The following is a 23,308-nucleotide window of genomic DNA, read 5'->3' on the forward strand; positions in this document are numbered from 1 at the left end:
ATTAACAGTGGTAGACGTCAGCAACAATAACATCAGTTGCATGAATTGTCCTCGCTCAGTGAAATACCACGACCTTACAGAAGACAGGTGTCAAGTGGAAGTCATTCCAAGTACAGTCTGATGAGTGTGGTGATGGAGGACTAATTTAATCCTCTTTTCCTTCCCACCCTTTTCTTATAAGGAAAGGATGGGAAGGGGAGGTGGATTTGATGGAGGAGGAGATGCATGGGAAGGTTAAATATTCTCTTTTTGTGCGTCTCCTCCTTCGTCGATTGAGGGTAGGCAACGCATCGGCAATTGCGAATGTCTACGGGCAGCGATTGCTTCGCCATTTCGGCGAATTCATGTGGCCGTTTGCTCGTTTGCCACATTGTAATATAAAATAATGGGATACTTTTTTTTAATTCTACACAGACGAAGTCGTATTTGACCGCTAGTGTTAAATGGTATCGTTTTCCTTCCAGGTGCGAAATTCCCGTTCGTGATGAAGTTGTGCTTCTCATCCTCACGACAAATAAGTCAGAAAGGTCAGCAGCAGAACAAGAACCAAGAACAGAACAGACAAGCGCAGAAAAACGGCCTCGACGATGAATACTAGTAAGAGAATTACATCAATTAGTTTAAATTACGTGTAAAATAAACTTTGAATATTTCACAGTAAAATGGCAAAGTGATTGAAAGAAAAAAAGACAAAAAATCGTGCGTTTCAGAGATCGGACCAAAATGTTTGTCGCGTCACTTTGACAGGAGTGACGTGCGTCAAAAATGTTACCAGCTTAATGTTTCTGTTTAATTCAGTGTTGTCATATTGTAATTTAGGGATGTATCGATGGTTATCGATAATTTTAAAATAAATAGTTTTTATTTAAAAAAAATAGTGGAATAGTTTTTTACCGATTATTCCAGTTAAATATTTTAATGCCGAAATTTTAATATGATAACAAAACATCGATATTTTTAATCGATTATTACATCGATCGTCCCTCACTAGTAGTATTTTAAAAGGATATTTTCCTGCACAAAATGAGTACAGACTTATTACTATATGTTAGATGTGTTTGCATGTTTGTTTGTATTATTTTATATATATATAGTAGTCAGACAAAGGCCTAACTTGCCTAATTATTTAAAAAAAAATATAAATTAATAATTCTTATTATAGCGAACACTATTTTTACTGTCAATTGATTTTTTATGGTTCGTTTTTTTTGGATGATCTATGAAGTGGAAATTTTATTTAAAAAGTTTTTTTGTTTTTCAAATTTTATATGAATGTTTTAATATTGAAATTAATTATTCCTTGTTATGTTGGATATTTGAAAAACTCGATTTGTTGTGACATTTCATAATTTATTTCTTTATAAGAGGATATATTTTAAATAATAATAATTATTTATTTATCAAAATACAATTTTCTAAAGATAATCCCTTGATAAAAAAAATTTATCCGTTTTCGAAATTTCTGTTTTTTTTATATGTCATGTTTATGCGAAATTTTTCGACTGATTTATTCTTGAAAGCTTTATAAATATTAGATGGATTGTTGGAATAAATAACTCTATTTTAAACAGTTTTATAGTAGGGACCATAGATAACACTTTCATCTTTATTTTTGCTTTCTACAGACTATAATTTTATTTCATCATCATTCATAGACAAATATCGAAATATATATCGAATTTTTATACAAATTTGTACAGTGAATATAAATTTTTTGGTAATTTTTTTTTCTCTCAGTAATTAATTTTATGTTTAATATTTTTTTTTGGAATTTTTGAGTAAAAATAAAGATGAAATATTTTATATAATATACGTAATTGTTTATTTATTATTTTAATTATAAAAAAAATATTCTTATATAGAATGTATACATATATTTATTAAGTTATGTATTTGCAAATTTTAAATTAATTATCATTAGAGCATTTCTAAAAATCTATCTCAAAGTTCCCGCGATTTGTTTTTTGTATTGTCTATGCCAAATGATAGCCAAAGATTCTAAATGTAGCCTTCATGTGTAAAAAAAAAAGATTCAAATGTAAATATTTAAAAAAAAAAGTTATTTTCAGCCGATTATTATATATAAGTACAATCAATTAATCAATATGTTACATATTATATATATTTAAAAAGCGAATTTAGAATAAGTGCGTGAGTTTTTGACGCCATTTTGTCGACGCGGTAAAAACAAGATGGCGCCCGTCGTAACGGAATGACACATATCTTTGTGATCAAATATATTGACTGTGTGAATGTCAATTTGTAATGACATATAGCATTTTAGATATAAAAGTGTAATTGCCGCTATATATTTTGTGAGGCGACGTCGTAATACTTTTTTAAAGCTTTGAAAATAAATCTATCAGCGAGTTAATATTTAAGTCAATTTTAACCTAAAAGTGTGTAAGGAATTTTTTGCTTGACATAGAAATTTACATATCAGAAAGACAAATAATTAGATATATAAATGTGGAGGATATCCAGCTCTAAATATTTGATGTACTTACGAAAAATCTGCGACTATCTCCGCTTAGTTTTCAGTTTTTTTTGTCTATTTTCTTACTGTTTTAATTTGAATGCCTTACAAATTCTATTTTATCTTTTTTTTTTATTTCTTATCTATGAACATGATTTTGTTTTTTTTTTAAACTTACAATATAATTACATTTAACGCGGCCTAATCGAAGAAAATGTCTTAAATATTTGAGTCTTGCAACTTTTTATGAAGTACCCTCATAGTCTCAAAAATGAGCTTCCCACCATCGTCCGATCAATTCTTTAAACTTTAATATTTGCGTCCAATTTTGTGGTTATTTATATGGCAATATTGGTAGTTAGAATTATTTTTTAACTTCTACCCTCACTTTTCTTCGTATTACGCCGCATATAGACATGGCGAGACTCACATATTGAACGTATTTGCTTTTCTAGCTAACTGGCGATGCGGCGGCGCAAACACACACACACATATCAAGACGGCGGCAACAGACGAACACACACACACACAGCCACACGACTGCGGGTCGGTGTTGCCATTGCAAACACCACTAACATAAGTTTCACACCATAGACTATATAGTAGTTAAATACAGTCCAATTGGTTACTTTATTTTTTGTATTTTATATGTCTGTGCGTTTTGAAAATTACACGGAAAAGTGAAAAAAAAAATTCTTTACTGATTCATTGCTGTAAAGAAAAAAATGTGTTATGAATTTTTTTAATAATTGTCTAATGTTGATAAAAGATTTTTCTTTTAAAAACGTAGTTTTTTCACATAAAAAGCCTTATTTTCCAATTTTTAAGATTGACTGCGTATTGAAGAGGGTTCATATATTTTAATTTTATTATAAAAAAATGGCTATAGTTAATTAGTATGTAGTCTATGGTGGATCCACGTAGAATATTTTAGTTACCACTAACGAAAAAAAAAATCTCTTAAAAAGGGGGTAATAATTTTTTGTCAATGGCAACTTTATTATTCCTTATAATTTAACTTTTTTTCTATTTTAGTGATTTAGATCACTCCTATAAAGACATTAACAGATAGTTTTTAATATAACTTAGTACACAGTAACAAGTTTTCATGTAAACACAAATATGACATTTCCATTTTTTTATTTTTTGTTTTTTTTTTTTTTCTTAAAAAGTATTATTTCCTCTTTTATTTTGGAGCGGAGATAAAAAAATAGCCTCCGTGTGGATGCGTACGCATTTTTTTTTTTACATTTTAAACTCTAGCGACCAACACCTTAAAGAGGTGGTCAAAGTTTATTTTTCTTGTTATTATTAGTACCTTTATTTAAGCAATTATTCCCATTATTTTGTGTATTGTTAGAATTTAGTTTTGTGTCAATACAGTGCCATTCTCGAATAAACATGGAAATTATTAATAATAATGCATCTTTGCAATTTTTTTTTTAAATAAAAAAATACACAAATCCAATGATTTTTTTCAGAATTCCATATCTAAAATTTTACATATTCGAGACAAGTAAAAATATTTCTTGACATTATGATTTTTTTATGTATTTAAATTACCCGACTACAATATTTTTTTTTTTTTTACAAAATATCTGTTAAATTTTGAGAATGGTACTGACTTTTCCCGATTTATAGTGATTATTATTTAGGCATTATTAATTTGTGTATTTGTAATTGATATGTTAATGGTAGAGGTGTTACTGTGAAGATAAAAATCGCACGAAAATATTGAAAAAAAAAATATTTTGTCATCGTGCAAACAGTTAAATTATTCGAAAACAACTTGTCAAATGAGAATTGTACATGAAAATAAAGGAAAAAATTATGTAATTTAGAAAATATAATGAAACGAGTTTCATTTTAATTTCTAATAATTAAATGCTTGGTGTGTGCATGTTTTTTACGACTACCGCATGGGTTTTTGTAACCAATAGTAACCTTGTATTGTTTTTAAGAACCAAATTAAATAAAGAAAAATATGTGTAAATGTAAGGATTAGTTTAGCACTGTCTAGGATAGTAGTCGCAATGTCAATTATATTGGATTAGTGGGAAAAAAATAACAGTACAGTTTTTTCTATAAAAAAAAATTTTTTCTTAATAAAACCGTGTTTGGGCTCAGCACAAGGTTTTTTAGAATTAGTCGGCATTCTACGACATATAATGCTATATTTTTTTCTTAATCTAGTTGTAAATGTTTGTATGTGGATTTGTGGTAGATTGTCTGTCTTTACTGCTGTAAAAAAAACCTGGCACAATCTGGATTTCCACTGATTTCCAAACACCCTGTATAACTGTTGCCTTTAATCGCTATATTATTTGAAATAGTCGATGAATCATAGTCAATAAAATTAAGTGATAATTTAGTGGAAATCTTAAACAGAAATTAAGTCTTTATTTTTCATCTGTAGAATAGAAAAATTTATAGCCGGCCAAATTAAAAAAAAAAAACATAATAGTCTTTAAAGATAGCCGAAGAAAACATTGTTATCAGGTATTTAGATGCATATCCTTTTCTCTAGAAATATTTTCGAATGAAATTAATTAAAAAAAAGTATATAAATTAATAAATGTTTTAGTGATAGGACCTCAATGTTGTGGTAGCTTTCTGTCTTTGTTTTTCAGTTTAGCGTTCAGAGAAATATGTAATTTTTGTCCCCTACAAATGTTATATTTATAAAATAAATAAACTGAATACTAAAATACCAAACTGTTGTAACTACCTTCAATTAATTAAAAACGTGAGTACATATTGCAAGAACATCATTAAAATTTTTTTTTGAGGGTAGTTACAAATTTCCTATCGGTAGTCTATTATGTAACTAATACAAACATGTCTCAATAACCTTATGTTTGCACTACGAAAACACACAAAACATGTTTCTTACTATAAATGTGATCACAACAAGTTTTTGTGAGTGTTTCGGTAATGCAAACTCAAAGAAATACACCTCAGATCACTGTCAAAACAAGAAAGTACGAAATGAATTACATAAAAACATATTCCGAAACAGCACACCGGCATATAATATTAAGATGTCTTTAATTTTAGTTTCAGTTCTATTGTTTTCTAGATTTCTTTGGGATTTAGGTCTTGTAGTTACATTATTAAATACATGTCAACACAACAATCTTTCATTTCAACACAATATACCACTCGGCACCAACTCGAGACAAATAACAAGAGCAAGAAACAAAACTCAAGAAACATATTCTGTAATCTATAACCACCAATCTCTAGAAAACCTACTGGATAGGTATTAACTTGGAAATAATAGCTTTTGCTTTTTTAAATCTAACACTATTGGTTTGAATCCTCACCACATATACCAACTGCAACCTTTACCACCAAAATGGGAATCAAATAGTCATAAAATAACATGGCTGATAACCTGTCCAGTAGATTAGAGGTTAATGCCTACAACCTAATCCTACTCAAAATAAAACTGTTAACAAATACAATAAGAAAAAGAGAAGAATATTCTATTGCTGTTCACAGTCACCCAAATACAGAGTTACTAAACCAACACAAGCATAGATCTACACTAAGGAATTGCCTTAGTAAGCACTTAAAGACTGTGAGATAACATTAAATCTATGATAAAACAGTACAGAATTGTCGGAATACATATTTTTAATATTACAAAAATACTAGAACTTCTAATTAAATTGATGTTAAGTGATTGAAAATCTATGCCAACCTATACATGCTCTGTTTAACACTTTCAATGCTACGATGTTTTTGTACAAAAATGAATTTGCAGAGTGATTCGAAAGGCACTGAATGTGTTGTCTTATTGAAATATGTATCAAAAGGTTGTATTACATATTATAATGGATATGAATATGTAAATATTAACAAAAACATTTTGAGAAAAAAATACCAAAGAATAACCAAAAGTACTTTAAAATGTTAGTGCTTTAATTGCTTGTGTGAATAGAGTGTGATATATAAAACTATTTTATGTCTGTGTTGTAACTTATTTTAGATGTCACAAAAATCTTATTATGATTCTAATACCTACAACATATTTAAATACTCACTTATTATCCAAAATAAAGTTTTATTTTTCAATATGTAGAAAGTTCTTAAAGAAAGGTGCTGCACATGTTTGTTCGAAGATTTCATGAAAGTAAGTTAATAATAAAAAAATATTTGTATAATTCAAACGGCGAAAAGTTTGTCAAATATGTAAATAAATATTTTTTGTTCAATATGTAAAAATTGTGTATTAAAGTTTAAAAGAATACCTTAGAGAGCTATATTCAAGGCGCAGAGTAATGTAAATTTTATAGAAATAAACAATATTTCGATTGCTATTGTTTTATTTATTTTTGGTTTACAAAATTTGCCACTAAAACTAAAAATTTACAAAAAAAATCAATTTCAACTAACCTCACATAAAACAACAACTTCTACGCAGCACAGCACTGACGTTTTGATTTTCCCGCCATTTCTCGGATACCATAGATAATCTTGTACGCTTTTTAAATTTCTTAAAATTAATTTCATGTAACCAAAAAAAGTTTTATGTTTACTTATTACTATTTTAAAATTAAAACAATTTTTTTGCTAACATTTTAGTAATGAAAGAAAAAATTAATGTTTTATTAAACTGCTTGCAATAGAGAAAACGAAAGCGCCACTTGTGGCAACAACTCGCACTACTTAATGTCAATACGTAATGGTGGCTGCTTGTGCTTGTGAATCATTGCTGACAACTTATATAAAAAACTCTTCTGAAAACCTTCAGAAACAAATATATTTCCGCAAATTTTTATGATTCTAACAGGTAATCATGTTTTTCCTTATTGAAATGGTGAATAATGATTGAAACAAGAATAAAAGGCGTCACAAATCGGCATATGCTACAAAATGGCTGCCATATCTTTAGAATTAGCGAATGTTATACAGCAGACATTTTTCTTTTAGGAATTTGTAAAATTTATTTGCTTAAGGTGGTAATGGATTTGAAAATTTACTAACTGATAGTGATAGTGATTATAACGTAAACAAAACACCATTTTTGTTAAAGGCCGTTATGTTTTACACAAAACAAAATGTTATATAATTTGTCAATTCTATCATTTTCTAACTTAAACGTTAGATAAAATTGACATTTTCATATGGTTTAACTTTGATATTATTATTTTTCACAAATCAAGTCTTTAATAACGCGTATATTTAGTTCACATGTTATTGAAAACAATACGTCTACAAACAGTGGTTTTACACAATCTAATTATTTAGTCCTAGGACATGTAACAAGAAGTTTAACATTCTCATTAATCTATATATATAAAAGAAAGTCGTGTTAGTTACACTATTTATAACTCAAGATCGGTCGAACTGATTTAGCTGAAAATTGATGGGGAGGTAGCTTAGAACTAGGAGACGGACATAGGAACTTTATCTTGTGTGCATTTTTTTATTCCGCGCGGACGGAGTCGCCGGTAAAAGCTAGTAATGTATAAATGATCTTGAACACAATCCATAATAGCTTAAATTGCTTACATGAAATAATACTTTCTTTTTTCAACAATTCAATTTGGCAAAACTAAACCTACAGCTTTTGCCGATTTACTGTAGCAGTTGTTAAATCAACTCTGTATTAATAATGTTTAGGCCATATTACATTTAGAACAGAATATCGCCCTTAACCTTGAATTGTCAAAGGTTACGGATTTCTAATTGGAATTAATTTTGTTGATTTTTTTCGCATTCAAAACTTTATGACATCGACCATTAATTATCTGCCCAGGAAAAATGTAATCGGCAAATTGTATAATATTAGTAAGGATGAGAGACGTGTTATACATTTCATTGACAAGTGACACTTATGTCTTACTTAATCTTACGAATATTATAAATTCAAATGTTTAGATGGATGGATGGATGTTTGTTTGAAAGTATGTATCTCCGAAACGGCTCAACAGATCTTGATAAAATTTAGTAGAGATGTCGGTCATACCCTGGAAGAACAGATAGGCTTTTTAAGTTTTTTTTCATTACGCGCGGACAGAGTCGCGGGCAACAGCTAGTTTTTTATAATGCCAGCGTTTCACAACGATCCCACCCTATGGTTGGATAATGGTACCTACTCGCTACCTTAGTAAGTGCTTCTGCGCATAGAATAACATCAGATAATATTTTCTAGGATGAACCAATACTGCTTTATATGTAATTCGAGAGCTGGAATTTCTTTGCGAAATGCTGTTAATATATTTGGAGAAAATGTAAGTACACATAAAATAAACGTTTTTTTTTTTATTCCTTTAAACAAAGGATTTTTTTACCATGAACACAGATAAAAAATATTGCTATCTCAGTTAGTCAGCTATCTTAGTGTAATTTTGTGCATAATGTTGTCGACATTTAAATTACGTCAAGTCGCCATTTTGTTTGTTTTCCCGCCTTTTTAAGACAGCGGCAGTATACATAAAAGTTTAAATTATTGTGCAGTAAGATTTTCTTATAACCTATGTTGCCCAGTCAAAAAATTATTTATTTAATTTTTTTTTACTTTAGAATTTGCAACAATCTGGTAAATCTATGGTTAATATTCTAAGTGAAATTCTGGACAAAGAGATCAAAGAAAAAAATATACATTCGAAGATTCTCTGCAACAAATGTCACAAAACTTGTATCGAATATGATTCAATACAAATCAGGTAAGAAAAACACTATTCGAAACATGTTACGTACAATACGCGAAATTATTAAATCAGTAAGGACTTTTTTCGAGTTTATTCAGCTTACTTGAGATTTATATCGTTATAAAAATATCCATTTTTCCATTTCTGTGTACTCAAATTTAAAAAATATGTCTTTTTTTTTAGTGTCGTGTTTACTTTAAAAAAACACAAATTGAACAATCAAGCACATCCCTTTTTTTAAATCGGTTATAAATTGTCTTTTTTTTTCAGATTGCAAGTTATAAAATCTTTAATGTTAACACAATTCAAAAAAACATTGCCTCGACATAATTTGGATTATGATACTTATAATGAAGAGTCAAGTCCTACGAAGTTTAGTGGAAAAAAAATCGTACTACCCGCATCAAAGTTGCAACCTTTACCTTCTAACTTCGTACTTAAAGGTGGAAAATTGGGAACTACACCTTTATCCAATTTTACTTCGAAATTAAATAACGTGAGTATAACTTAGTTACTAAATCTACGAGATGTTCTATATCTTTGCTAAATTTCACTTAAAATACATCCATCCAAACTTTCGCATTTATTTTAGCATGATTTTAAAAAAAAGTTACTATTATATTAAACCAAATCATTAATTAATCATCATCATCAGCTCACTATACGTCCCCACTGAGGGGCTCGGAGCCTACCCCAAGTTAGGTGACTAGGTCATAGTCAACCACAGTCAAGTGCGGGTTGACTTCACACATATCATTGAATTTCTTCTCAGATATGTGCAGCATCACGATGTTTTCCTACACAGTAAGAACGTCAGATGTACATATGTAAATAGAAAAACACATTGGTACATGTCGGGATTCGAACCTAGGACCTGCAGATTGCAAGTCAAGTGATTAACCCCTGAGCCACCGACGCTCTCATTAATTAATAATTAGCTTTAAATGAATAAACCGTAATATTTAGTGTATATTTCCACTGACGCTACCGCGACTGCCAACTAAATGGAAATTAGATTTTATAATTTGAATGCCTTATTTTCTTTCTTTTTTGAATAAATTAGGACTAAAATATTCAGTGTTCATGAAGAAACTGTTATATTTTTTAATCTATAACCTAAGCTTAATGTGGCAATATTTTTTTTGCTTATCTACGATCTGTATTATATCGTGTCTGTTTATTTAGGTATTAATTAAATTTAATTCTATAAAATTAGTTAAAAAATATAAAATAACTAGCTGTCGCCCGCGACTCCGTTCGCGCGCAGTTAAAAAAAACTTTATAGGGGTATGAATAATAGATGTTGGCCGATTCTCAGACCTACTGAATATGCTCACAAAATTTCATGAGAATCGGTCAAGCCGTTTCGGAGGAGTACGGGAACGAAAACTGTGACACGAGAATTTTATATATTAGATATATATACGATATTTATCTACAATAATTTGTAGCCGTTTTATTTAATATTTCAGCCAGAAATAAGAATATTATCACCATCTACGTTAAATTTAAAAGTGACAGTTGGCTCGTCAGTTCTCACACAGAGCATAAAGACGACTGGCGTTACAAACAAACAACGCGGTCTCGCTCACACAGTGACGTCATCCGTCACGTCAACTTTAACATCCGTCACGTCATCCGTCACGTCAACGAGTTTCACGAACACGAAGACGACAAGTCCTGTGTTAAGTTTCACATTAGAGGAACCTCCTAAAGATATATTTTCCGGTGAATTAAATCAGAGTTCTTCACCGAAAAGTGATGAAAATGATGATGATCCTGTCAATGATGATCAACCAATGGAGATTGATGAAGGTACTTGTAGAATTTTTTTTATGTGGGTAGAAATAAAATCATTTTATAAGTCTGCTTTTCCACTAATAGATGTTTCATTAATAATTCACTAATTAATGTTATCGGTCTAGAATGCCGTCTGTTTGTAATTTACCTAGACGAATTGTGAAATAACCGTTGTAATTAAAATTCTCTAGGCAAAATATAAATGTGCGGAATTCACTATCGGTTAGTGAATTCCGCACATTTATAACTCATGAAAAATTGTCCGGAAAATCGCGCTAGTGGAAAAGGGGTTTTAGTATTCTAGTAGATATTTTTTTTTAGTAAGAAAGTAATAATTTTCTAGCTTGTTCCCTCGCCGTTATAACAACTACAGCAAATGAGGGGAAATTGATCTTCGAAGATATAGATAAGGTAAAATATATTTATATGTACTAATATTATAAATAGGAAAGATTTGTTTGTTTGTTTGTTTTGTATTAACTCCGAAACTACTGAACCGATTTGATTTTTTTTTTCACTGTTGGGAGGCTACACTAACCCCAAGTGACATAGGCTATATTTATTACTAGATATTTTTAAATAATACGAAATCGAGGATAAAAACTAGTTTTAAACATATAAATGATGAATTTTTTGATGAAACCACATTTTCTAATGTTCTAAAAGTTTGAGAACAAACTGTTAACTTAGTAATTTTAAAATCTGGCTAGGAATATTATATACTAGCTTTTACCCGCGACTCCGTCCGCGCGGAATAAAATATAGAAAACGGGGTAAAAATTATCTTATGTCCGTCTCCTAGTTCTAAGCTACCTCCCCATCAATTTTCAGCTAAATCAGTTCGACCGTTCTTGAGTTATAAATAGTGTAACTAACACGACTTTCTTTTATATATATAGATATAACAATGTCTTACTAGCTTTCGCCCGCGACTCTGACCGTGCGATGTTAAAAAAATATAATATATATGTATTCTTCCATACTATGTTCTACATCTGTGACAAATTTCATCGAGAGAAGACATTATCCTGTACTTTTCTTATTTTAGTATATATTTTTTAGAATGATGAGGAAAAATCGAAGTCTTTCTTTGACGTGGACTTGTTGTCCAGTCTGAGCTCCCCCGCGGGGGAGGGGGAGGGGGAGGGGAAGTACGTGGTGGGCAAACTGCAGATGATGCAGGGTGATGATGATGATGATGATCAACGTGAGTTAACACATTTATAGTGTAATATATCCATCCATACATATTAAAAAAATCTCATTATGTCATCATTATCGCTGATAACGAAAATTAATATACAAATTTTCATCTGTCTGTCTGTCCGGAAGGTTGAGTTTGTTCCGGGTAATCTCCGGAACTACTGAACAGATTTTGAAGGGACTTTGACTAGAAGTTAGCTGATATTTGCGGGCATGTTATAGGGGTTTTTTTTTTTAATTTTGCGCTGACAAAATCACGACCGACTAATTTTACAGTATATTTTGAAATTTAGCGGGTTTTGTGGTTTTACAGTAACATATATGTTTATTTATTAGCTACGATAGTAATGGGAGGTGAGAACGGGTCAATAATACGTGTGATGTCGGGACAGAAGTTTCTGTGCGGGACAGGGGAGATATCTCTGGTGATGCCCGAGGAAGCTGACCTGGAAGGGCAGGATACACAAGGTGGGGACATTGACGAGGGTCAATTGCGGAGAAACTTACACAATTTCTAAACTTTCGAAATGTCTAAACTTTAGATTCAAACGAGGAGTCCCAGTTCGAGCTGCATGTGTCTGGAGATGAGGAAACGGCTAACGCCATCATTGCGGCCGCGCAGGAACAGGGTAGGCAGGAAATAACATAGCGTACAAATATAACATTTGACATTTTAACATTTCCAATGTAGTAAATCCAAAATGGCAAAAAAAATCTAAAATGTTGGTTTTGAGATTTTTTTTTGTAAAATATCGCGATCGGATTTTTACAACTTCTTTGCTAAAAATAGCAACAAGTTAATAGATAGCAGATAACTTGTTTATATTAAACTGGCAGGGGAGGGACTCACAGAAAATTTCCCCTTCCCTGTCTAATCCACTTCCCCTACTTATTCTTTCTTTATAAGAAAAGGGTAGGTAGTGAAAGAATTGTCATTAAACGAAACGCAAAAATTTTCACTTTTATGTATGAAAAATTCGTATTTTAAACATTTTTTTAAGGTAAAAAACTGTTTTTTTTTTTAAGGCGGGGCATTTATTAAAGTGGAATCTGGAGAAATGTTTCGAGTTGAGTCAGTTCAGAGCAAAACTGACGATGATGTGTCTGATGAAGACGACGCTATGTTGGTAAGTTTTATATCATAAGGTGGCGAATGAACAAGCTGTCATCTGAATTCGCTAAAATGGCAAAGCGACCGCTGCTCATTGACATCCACAACTGCAGTTTACCTACCTTTAGCCGAAGGAGGTGGAGACGCACAGAACGAGAAAAGTTCTTCTTTTTTGTATCAAAAGGTGGTAAACGAGCAAACGGATTCGCCGAAACAGCGAGGCTACCGTTACCCATAGACATCCGCAAATTCTGATGAGTTGCCTATTTTTAATCAACGTAGAAGGGGTCGCAAAGAAAGAGGATATTTCCCCTTCCCATGCGTCCCCTCTTCCGCCAAATCCACTTCCTCTTGCCATCCTTTTCTATTTAAAAAAGAGTGGGAAGGGAAACAGGACTATAATTAGGCCTCCGGCACCACACTCATCAGACGAAATGCGGAATTACTTCCATTTCACGCCTGTCTTCTCTATGGTCGTGGTATTTCATCGGTCGACTCGGCCTATTCGTGCCATTCGACCATTTCTATCCGTCCCCTACTTTAACCCCCTTTCCCCTTCTTATACATTCCTCAAAAATAGTCCTCTTCAGATTGTCCCACTTGAGATCTATCTTCTGTGAGGTAGAGGTATTTCACTGGACGAGGCAAATTCTTGCAACAGATGTTGACGTCTACAAATGTTGATTTTGTAATCTGACGTAACGTCTTACTGATAAAAAGATATATATGCAATTATAATTAAACATATAAAAATTAAATATTTGATTGTATATCTGTTTTCAGTTAGACATAGTAGCTCGGGAGAACGGACAATTTAAATGTTTAATTTGCGAAAGAAACGATTCAGGTGAGTCACAGTTCACCTTTTCCAGAAAACAGATTATTTGAAGTAATCATTAAAACTAAGAAAAAGCAAGAAAGTCTTTCAGTCTTCCCTTAAATTATGCCTTAAAATTACTTCGATGTTGTAAACATAGTCGTAAAATTAGATCGATTTGGTATATATGGTCGTAAAATTAGATCGATTTGGTAAATATGGTCGTAAAATTAGATCGATTTGGTAAATATGGTCGTAAAATTAGATCGATTTGGTAAATATGGTCGTAAAATTAGATCGATTTGGTAAATATGATCGTAAAATTATATCAATTTGGTAAATATGGTCGTAAAATTTGATCGATTTGGTAAATATGGTCGTAAAATTTGATCGATTTGGTAAATATGGTCGTAAAATTTGATCGATTTGGTAAATATGGTCGTAAAATTTGATCGATTTGGTAAATTTGGTAACATTTTATGGTATATTGAATATTGGTATATAATATAGGGATATTGAAAAATAAAATAAAAGTTGCATTTTACAGTTAGCTAATTTATGACGTGATAGTATTTTATATTTAAATTATTTTTACGCATACGTTACCTAAATAAGGAGTTAAGATACCGTATAAAAAGGGCTAGAATGAGGCTTTCTTTCCTTTTCTATCTATCATTTATTTATATTTAGGTGATTGCTGTTGTTATTGTGATATTGTGTGGTGCAGAAGGTGCTCAGTTTGTTGGCTCTGCGGCGAACATGGCGCAGCACATGCGCAGTGCTCACGGCGCTCGTATACACATCTGCGCACTCTGCGGCCTCATACTGCGCAAGAAGGCTGACTACCTCGCACACCTCAGTCAGTACGCACTCGCAACTTGTTGCACAACATGTCTTACAATAATTATACTTGCCTAAGTCATATTTTATTGTGATAAACAACTCTGACATATCGATGGCTCCTATGAATAAGGGCCAATGCAAATTGACAACTTTTCAGGAGATGCTCTCATAGTTTCAACCATATAGGAAAAGATGCCGCTTTATTATAGCAAAAAATAATATTTACACATGTTAATGGGTATTTTTTTTAGTGCATGTTGTTAAGTAAACTAAGATGTAGCTTTAACATAAAAAAGTAAAAATCATCAATTTGTTAGTTTGGCCCTTATACATAGAAGACATCGATATATTTTGTTACAATACAAAGCTTTTCATACATAAATTACACATTTTAATTTATACTTGAAAAAAATAAATATAAGATTTCAATAGAAACTAGTTATACAACAGATAACAGTTAAGACCTTTTTTTCACTAGTGCTAATAATAAATAAATAGACCTTTTTAAAGATTAGAGTATTTTTTTTTTTCAGGCAAACACAAAAATCTTGTACATACGGACAAAAGTAAAATACATGAGTGTAACGTTTGCCAGAAGAAGTACAAGTAAGTACATACATACAAATTATGAATTTAAATCACCATTACCTAATCTTTACTTTGTAATAGTAATAAAAATGTTTCTACAAATTAATCCCTAAATATTATATATTGCTAATCAATAATGAACATTATGTTAATAAAGATAAAGTTCAATTTCCTTTTCAGTTCTAAATCAACGTTGGCAGAACACATGCACACACACACAGGCTCCAAACCTCACACATGCTCTGTTTGTATCAAGAGTTTTGCATCGAAATATACTCTGCAGTCACATCTCAAGACTCATCTGGTAAGTAGATAAACTTATAGCTGTGGAAATACACTGACGTGAAATTTGTATTTATATATATTGTTGTCTTGTTCATTGTATTTGAAAAAACAGAGACTAAAGTACGTATTAAAACAACTAATTACAGTGGAATTTAGAGGTATGATCAAAATAGTCAATATGTTCGTATAATAAGATCGATTTGGTAAATATGGTCGTAAAATAAGATCGATTTGATAAATATGGTCGTAAAATTAGATCGGTTTTGTAAATATGGTCGTAAAATTAGATCGATTTTGTAAATATGGTCGTAAAATTAGATCGATTTGGTAAATAAGATGATGTATTATTATATTAATGTTGTTTTATAAATTTATTGATATAATGTCCAGGACAGGCCGCGTCCCTTCAAATGTACTCAATGCGGCAAGTCGTTCTTAACGCAGCAGAATTTAAACCAACACGAGAAAACTCACTCTGGAGTTAAAGAATTCATCTGTAAAGTTTGTGGTGAGATGTTTAACTCTGTTGTACACTTTGAGACATTGCACAAGAGATTGAGTGAAGAATTCTTTGCTGGTCAGTTAGATAGTGAGTTTGAGAGTGGTTGAATGTGTGACTTGGTTTAGTTTCTATTCATGGCTGAAAGAAGTGACTTGTTTTCTTAAGTTTTATTGGAATCAAATGTACTAAGCACTTAACTTGCAATCTGCAGGTCCTGGGTTCGATTCCTGTCATGTAATGTGTTTTTCGATTTACATATGTACATTTATCCGACGTTGTTACTGTGAAAGAAAACATCGTGATGCTGCACATATCTGAGAAGAAATTCAATGATATGTGTGAAGTCAACCCGCACTTGGCTGTGGTTGACTATGACCTAGTCACCAACTTAGGGTAGGTTCCAAGCCCCTCAGTGGGGACTTATAGTGAGCTGATGATGATACTTACGATATAATCAGGTAAGGCATTTGGTGCTCTGCACAACCTGGAGGTGCACGGTGTGGTGCACTCCGGCAACAAACCCTTCGTCTGCGGCGTCTGCTCCAAGGGCTTCGCGAGAAGAGCTGAAGTTAGAGACCATATGAGGATACATACTGGTATGTATACTACAGGCTCATACACAACTACATTTCATTGGTTCTGCATAGTTTTTGATGTGAAACATCTATAGGATCACTTGTAAACCGAATCGTTGGCGTGGCGACGCTTGCCGTGGCGACGGGTCGCCACGCTATACTGAGGCCTTCCTTCCTTCATTCATTCATTCATTCATTCATTCATTCCTTCATTCATTTATTCATTCCTTCCTTCCTTCCTTCCTTCATTCATTCATTCATTCCTTCATTCATTCATTCATTTATTCATTTGTCATTTATTTATTTATTTATTTAATATTTTATGCATATTACTTGTACACACACGATGTTTCACATCTGCCAGGCGTCCCATGACTCACAAGTTTTTTTTTGTATGGGATGTATGTATGTATGTGTATGTAGGAGAGCGACCGTTCTCGTGTGAGGAGTGCGGGGCGAGGTTCACTCAGCGCTCCAACTTACACTCACACCGACGAGCAACACATCTAGATGACAAGCGTCATGTCTGTCATCTCTGTCCCAAGAGGTTCAAACGACGACGGTAATTATAACCAGTTTGCCCAATCTTAAAATCCCCTAACTATTTTGGACAAGTGACCTCCTTTTCCAAAATGAACTTTTACCTCAGACCCCCTAAGGCCAAATTACCTACTTTTAAGATCAACCCCCTTATTAATAATGGTCCGCTAATTTATAACAGCTACTACAGAATGTTATTTTTAATTCTGACTTAGGTCAATAGAAGACAGAATGAAAATTAGCAATGTTTTTAGTTCGATATCGACCCCCAAGCAGTCAATATCGACCATTTTGTGAATCCCTGGTCTGAATACAAACGACTTACAATCTAAAAAGTCAGTGGACTCTTAACTCCATCATTAGATTACAAAAACTCTATATTATAAAGGGTTAAAAACACCCCCTAAAAGAATCAGAATTTAAACATGCCACCAAAATATATACAGTGAAACCTGGTTAAGTGAGACATCAAGGGACCTGCAATGTCGTTTCACTTATAGAGGTATTCCACTTACCCAGTGTCTCAGATATACAGGTATAAATAAATATCTGTCTCATTTACAGAGGGTTCCATTAATAGAGGTGAGAATACAGGTTATTTCAGTTTATTTCAGTTATTTCAGTTTGACATTTTTCAAAAACATCTGTATGATAGTAAAGCGAAACTAAAACTGAAGGTAATTGAAGCTCAAAATTTGTACTTACGTACTTGGAATTACGTGTGGAATTTGTGGGTAGAATAAGAATGACTTAACAAACAATGTTATCTCAGTTACAGAGGTTTATGCATATAAAATTTACTCGCTGTCTCAGTTATAGAGGTAACTATGATGATAAATCGAAAGAACAAATCCCAGATATAGAGGTTTACCTCGTCCCACTAACAGAGGTAATTCAGTGCCAAAGTGTTGGGACCTCAGCATGAGTTCCAGTTATGGAGGTTTCTCACTTATCCAGGTCCCACTTAACCAAGTTTCACTGTAGTACAATTTACCAGCACCTAACATCAATGCAATTTGAACTCTATATGTATACAGTATAAGGTATATAATCACAGGTTGTTGGATTACCACGTGAAGGCGTCTCACACAGGTGAGAGGCCGCTGCAGTGCGAAGTGTGTCAGGCATCCTTCGTATATCCTGAACACTTCAAGAAACACATGCGCATACACAGCGGGGAGAAACCATATAGTTGTGAGGTGATATACTCCTCTCGTTCTTACACAAAACGCATGGCTATTGAGAGAAAGAGATGTAAAGAAACAGAGAGTTACCTACTATATTCATGTTCGAATTTCAAAAATAGAAAAAAAAAACAATGACGGATTTTAGTTCCAAATTTACTCGTTTGTTTATAGACAGTGAGAGAGAGAGTTAGAGGTGGAGTTTATATTTTATACCTGTCTCTTTCTAACTATCCAAGTAGTCAGTAAGTGTAAGAGGGAGAGTGATAGCAAGATGTGTGTGTGTAGGTGTGCGGTCGTCAGTTCAACACACGAGACAATCTGAACACACACCGCTACGTGCACAGCGACAAGAAGCCGTACGAGTGTGTCGTGTGCTCCGCCGGGTACATGCGCAAACAGCAGCTCTACCATCACATGAAGAACACCGTGAGTGTTGCCACACGACACAATACACAATACTGAACACAATACACGACAGAATTCACAACATAACATAGAACACGACAGAATTCACAACATAACATAGAACACAATGCACGTCAGAAGATTCAACACCATGTAACATAGAACACACAACACGATACACAATACATGTCACAATACAAGACAGAACACACAAGAAAATACACAAAAATTGTTAGAACACGCAATATATCAACACTCACACACAATATACGACAGAACATAATACAGAATACAATACACGTTAGATGATACAAAATAGAATAACACGACGCATCAGAACACACAGCACAATATCACACAAAACACATCACATAACACAACATAATACGTAACAAAATATACTACAGATATACACAAGACACAAGAAGATACACAATACACGTCAGAACAAAACACAATATATGTTAGAACAAATAACATAACATAAAACACAATCAAGCAGGAACAAACTATGTAGCACAGGCATATCTATATATATAAAAGAAAGTCGTGTTAGTTACACTATTTATAACTCAAGAACCGCTGAATCGATTTGACTGAAAATTGGTGGGCAGGTAGCTTAGAACCAGGAAACGGACATAGGATAATTTTTACCCCGTTTTCTATTTTTTATTCCGCGCGGACGGAGTCGCGGGTAAAAGCTAGTTATTAATAAAACAAAAAAAGATAACTAAAACCTGTGCAAAAAAGAGTACGGACCAAGCGTCTGTAGATGTAATTTTATTAAATAATATAAAAAAAATTAAAAACACAATACAAGACAGAATACAAAACACACAAAAGACAACAAGCCCATGTATACTTAACTATAAATATAACACAACTAGCTGTCGCCCGCGACTCCGTCCGCGCGCAGTTAAAAAAAAGGGGGGGGGGGTATGAAAAATAGATGTTGGCCGATTCTCAGACCTACTGAATATGCTCACAAAATTTCATGAGAATCGGTCAAGCTGACTGTCAAATAATAACAGACAAATAATTAGCAATAAATTAAAATTGCGACTATAATTTGAGATTTAAACTATCCTATCTCTCAAGTTGGATCGAACTGCACATGGTGTGCGAATTTTATTATAATCGGTTAAGTGGTTTAGGAGTCCATTGAGGACAAACATTGTGACACGAGATTTATATATATTAAGATAATATAACTTTGTCGCAGGGACATCTCGCTGAGTCAATAGTTGTCAATCAGCCGCGCATATTGAAGGTGCCGCAAAATGTAAGATAACTCATTTATTAACTGTGGGTTTCTAAGATCAAAAACATTAATCATTAACACATATATTTTGGTCTCAGAAACCTAGTATTAAACTGTTGCTTGTTTAGGTTTGTTAAATAACTTTATGACGTCATTGTCTTCAAGGTGGTGACGTCAGCGGGAACAATCATCATAGATCCAGGGAAAGAGGAAGATACAGCTGATATCAGGAGTTCTGGAGTTTGTTTTATTTAAATTTTAATTTTGTTTAAAAATTATTTTTAACTAAATTATTTATTTATTACAAATATTTTTGTTAAATTATACTTTTTTTTTGTGGTAATAATTCAAATAAAAATAAACTAAATATTTATTTTTAAATAGCGATATATTAATTTATTGTTTAAAAAACCTTTTAATTTAAATTTAATTATAATTATTCAATTTTATTTTAATGTCTGGTGTTGTATAAAATGTTTATAATCTTTTGTATTTACAGTTAAAAAAAAAATTATTAATATTATTTGTTAGAGTTTTTATTAAAATAAACATTTTTTTTTCATTTTTTCAGATCTTTGAAGAAACCCAAGAGGAAAATGTGAAACCTATAGGTTTGTATTTATATTATTCTATAATATTTTACTTCCAAAGTCAATTTTTTTTATTTAAAATAAAAAAAATCACACATTGCTTTTATTTTCTTTTCTAAAAATATTTTTTTTGTACGTTTCTAGAAAATTCCACACTGGATATAATACAAAATAACGAAGTTCAACCATTAATAACTTTACGTAAGTTATATTGTTGTTTTATTAAAGATTAACTGTCGCCTGCGACTCTGTCCGCACAGAATTTAAAAAAAAAACTTAATAAGTAGCATATGTGTTCTTCCTATGTTTTACAACTGTGACAAGTTTCATCAAGATCTGTTCAGCCGTTTCGGAAATACCTACCTAAAAAAAAAAAATACCTAAAAAAAAAATATTTTCCCCATTTTTACGTAACATTTTATTTGTAAACATTCAAAATTATATTTTAAATAGGATTTGTGTTTAATTGATTATAATTAGTGTTATTATTTTGCAATGATTCTTAAAAAACTTTTTGTAATCTCAAGCTAAAAAAAAAATTTACGAATAAAATTTTGTTAAGAAAAAAAACAAAAAAAAAGTCATGAACATTTTGTCAGTGAATATCTACTTTTAGTAGATAGTTAGAAATATTAATTAAATTAAAAAAAAATATCCACAGATAATATATCAACTGAAAAAGACAATTCCATATTAGAAACAATATCAGAGGAACAATTAACTGAAGATAATGCGGTGAGTTTTACATTTTTTTACGAAAATCGTTTAAAATTTCCTAAAATAATTTAAATCAGTATTGTCGTGTACATTTTGTATTATAAAAAACTTGAGAGGTGTGTTGGGACACCCGGAGGGAACGAAGTTCCTTTCTATTAATTAGTGAAGGAACCAATGTTTATTCTATGAATAAAAAACTTAAGTCTTCACAAGAAGTACATTTTATTTCTATGAATTTTCATTATATATTGTCACGTCGTTGCCATGGTGAAGTAGCGCTCATTCGTCGTTAACATACTTACTATAGCAAAAAGTGTCGTGACAACTTTTCGTAAGAATTTTTTCCGTCTAGCCCCCTTTCACAACGCGCGATAAGGAACTTTGTTCCAATTTTTGACCTTTGAAACCTTTACTTAATATTACTTGTATAATACTTAAGCTTACTTCAGAATTAAAAAAAATAGCCTAAGTTACTCTCGCGAACAGCAACTACCTTTCAAAGTTCACTTAAAATCTATTCAGCCATTTCTGAGATTATCAGGAACAAACGCAGATTTGCAGACTGACAGACAGACAAAAAATTTAAAAAAAAATATTTTTCTTATAAATACAGGATGTTCGAGAAATGTTTTTTTCAATTTTAATTTTATTATTAGTTAATATATTTGTTTTTTTTTTTAAATATATTTCCAGCAAATAACAACAGTAGATGCGACAAATGCAAATGTCACAAGACTCATACAATTTCAATTACCTGACGGAACAAGTGGATGGCTCGCTGTATGATATAAAAAATAGAATTATGTCTATAACAATTATTAAATTATTCAAATTTTGTGAGACATTATCATTAAGTAATACAGGAAACGGCTTAAACACTCAGGTACATTTGTCCGGTGTCGGCACCGACTAGTTTCGAGCCAGTCGGAAACTAGTCGGTGCCGACACCGGACAAATGTACCTGAGTGTTTTAGCCGTTTTCTATATTACTTATACCAATTATGTTGCAAAAGTTATATACATTAATTGAATATTTTTGTTGTTTTTTTTTTCTAGCTAGTTATTAATATAGTCCCGTTTAGGTTTTTCTACTATATAGGTAAAAAAATTAGATCGAAAATTCAATTGCTAGTTGAATATTACTGTGTGAAAGCTTTTATATTTTTCTTTCTATTCACCCGAATTTAACACTGTATTTAATACGGAACATATAGGCAGCTCTAAAATTGTACAGTCGTAAATAAGTTGTATAAAATAGACAGAATTTTGGGACACTCTACATATAACATGAGAAATCTACTCTAATGGATAGTCCCTTAGCGTAATGAAGTATGAATAATTAACGATTTTGTTTGGGACAATAAAAAAAAATCATATTATGCTCCTTTTTTTAATGTGAATTTGAAAAAAAATTATAAATATTAGTGTTTTTTGGGTATGATTTTGTAAGAATTTTGAAACAACCTGTATATATAGATTTTATTGTATGAGAGATTTTTTTTTAAATCCCATCTAATGGGTTACTATACAAAGTGTTTTAGTCATTGCACATAAAAATGTTAATTTAATAATTAAGTATCTTTTATTTATAATAGTACTTTAAATCTAGAATAATATTAGATAAATTATAATGAGACAAAAAAAAACAATTAGTAAAACCTGACATGATAAAGTCTAGATATAAAATGTGTACTAATAAGGCAAAAAAAATATCTTTTTCGAATTCAAATACTAAACCGATTTAAC

The 23,308-nt window shown here is 31.7% G+C and overlaps 2 protein-coding genes across 5 annotated transcripts in view; both read left to right on the forward strand.

Moving 5' to 3' along the window:
• Window positions 1-3,146, forward strand: part of LOC106711065 (heterogeneous nuclear ribonucleoprotein L) — a 264,080-nt gene extending 260,934 nt beyond the window's left edge. For all 4 annotated transcript variants that reach the window (XM_045684645.1, XM_045684646.1, XM_045684647.1 and 1 more), the window contains 2 exons: window positions 465-597; window positions 2,932-3,146. In XM_045684645.1, coding sequence (XP_045540601.1) covers window positions 465-597; window positions 2,932-2,935 — 137 coding nt within the window. In that variant the 3' untranslated portion in view covers window positions 2,936-3,146. The remainder of the gene's footprint in view (window positions 1-464; window positions 598-2,931) is intronic.
• Window positions 3,147-7,178: 4,032 nt separating this feature from the next.
• LOC106711047 lies at window positions 7,179-22,390 on the forward strand. Its single transcript, XM_045684749.1, has 25 exons — window positions 7,179-7,274; window positions 8,640-8,718; window positions 9,011-9,153; window positions 9,409-9,634; window positions 10,611-10,953; window positions 11,282-11,349; window positions 12,001-12,145; window positions 12,478-12,609; window positions 12,684-12,770; window positions 13,168-13,268; window positions 14,036-14,099; window positions 14,797-14,928; window positions 15,446-15,518; window positions 15,681-15,804; window positions 16,176-16,293; window positions 16,746-16,883; window positions 17,286-17,424; window positions 18,460-18,601; window positions 18,875-19,015; window positions 20,217-20,276; window positions 20,421-20,495; window positions 20,827-20,866; window positions 20,990-21,046; window positions 21,507-21,580; window positions 22,256-22,390. The coding sequence occupies exons 2-25, from the start codon at window positions 8,641-8,643 to the stop codon at window positions 22,346-22,348; spliced, it is 2,793 nt and encodes a 930-aa protein (XP_045540705.1). The 5' UTR covers window positions 7,179-7,274; window position 8,640; the 3' UTR covers window positions 22,349-22,390.
• The last annotated feature ends 918 nt before the right edge of the window (window positions 22,391-23,308 follow it).

The sequence above is a fragment of the Papilio machaon genome, chromosome 27 (assembly GCF_912999745.1).
Source record: "Papilio machaon chromosome 27, ilPapMach1.1, whole genome shotgun sequence".
Taxonomy (NCBI): Eukaryota; Metazoa; Arthropoda; class Insecta; order Lepidoptera; family Papilionidae; genus Papilio; species Papilio machaon.

What these genes read in the sequence shown, in the direction of transcription:
- LOC106711047 (XM_045684749.1), top strand. Translation starts at nt 8,641, where the DNA reads ATGAACCAATACTGCTTTATATGTAATTCGAGAGCTGGAATTTCTTTG. An exon ending in GGAAGGGCAGGATACACAAG is followed by an intron (nt 12,610 to 12,683) that starts GTGGGGACATTG and finishes TCTAAACTTTAG; the next exon opens with ATTCAAACGAGGAGTCCCAG. An exon ending in ACCATCACATGAAGAACACC is followed by an intron (nt 19,016 to 20,216) that starts GTGAGTGTTGCC and finishes ACTTTGTCGCAG; the next exon opens with GGACATCTCGCTGAGTCAAT.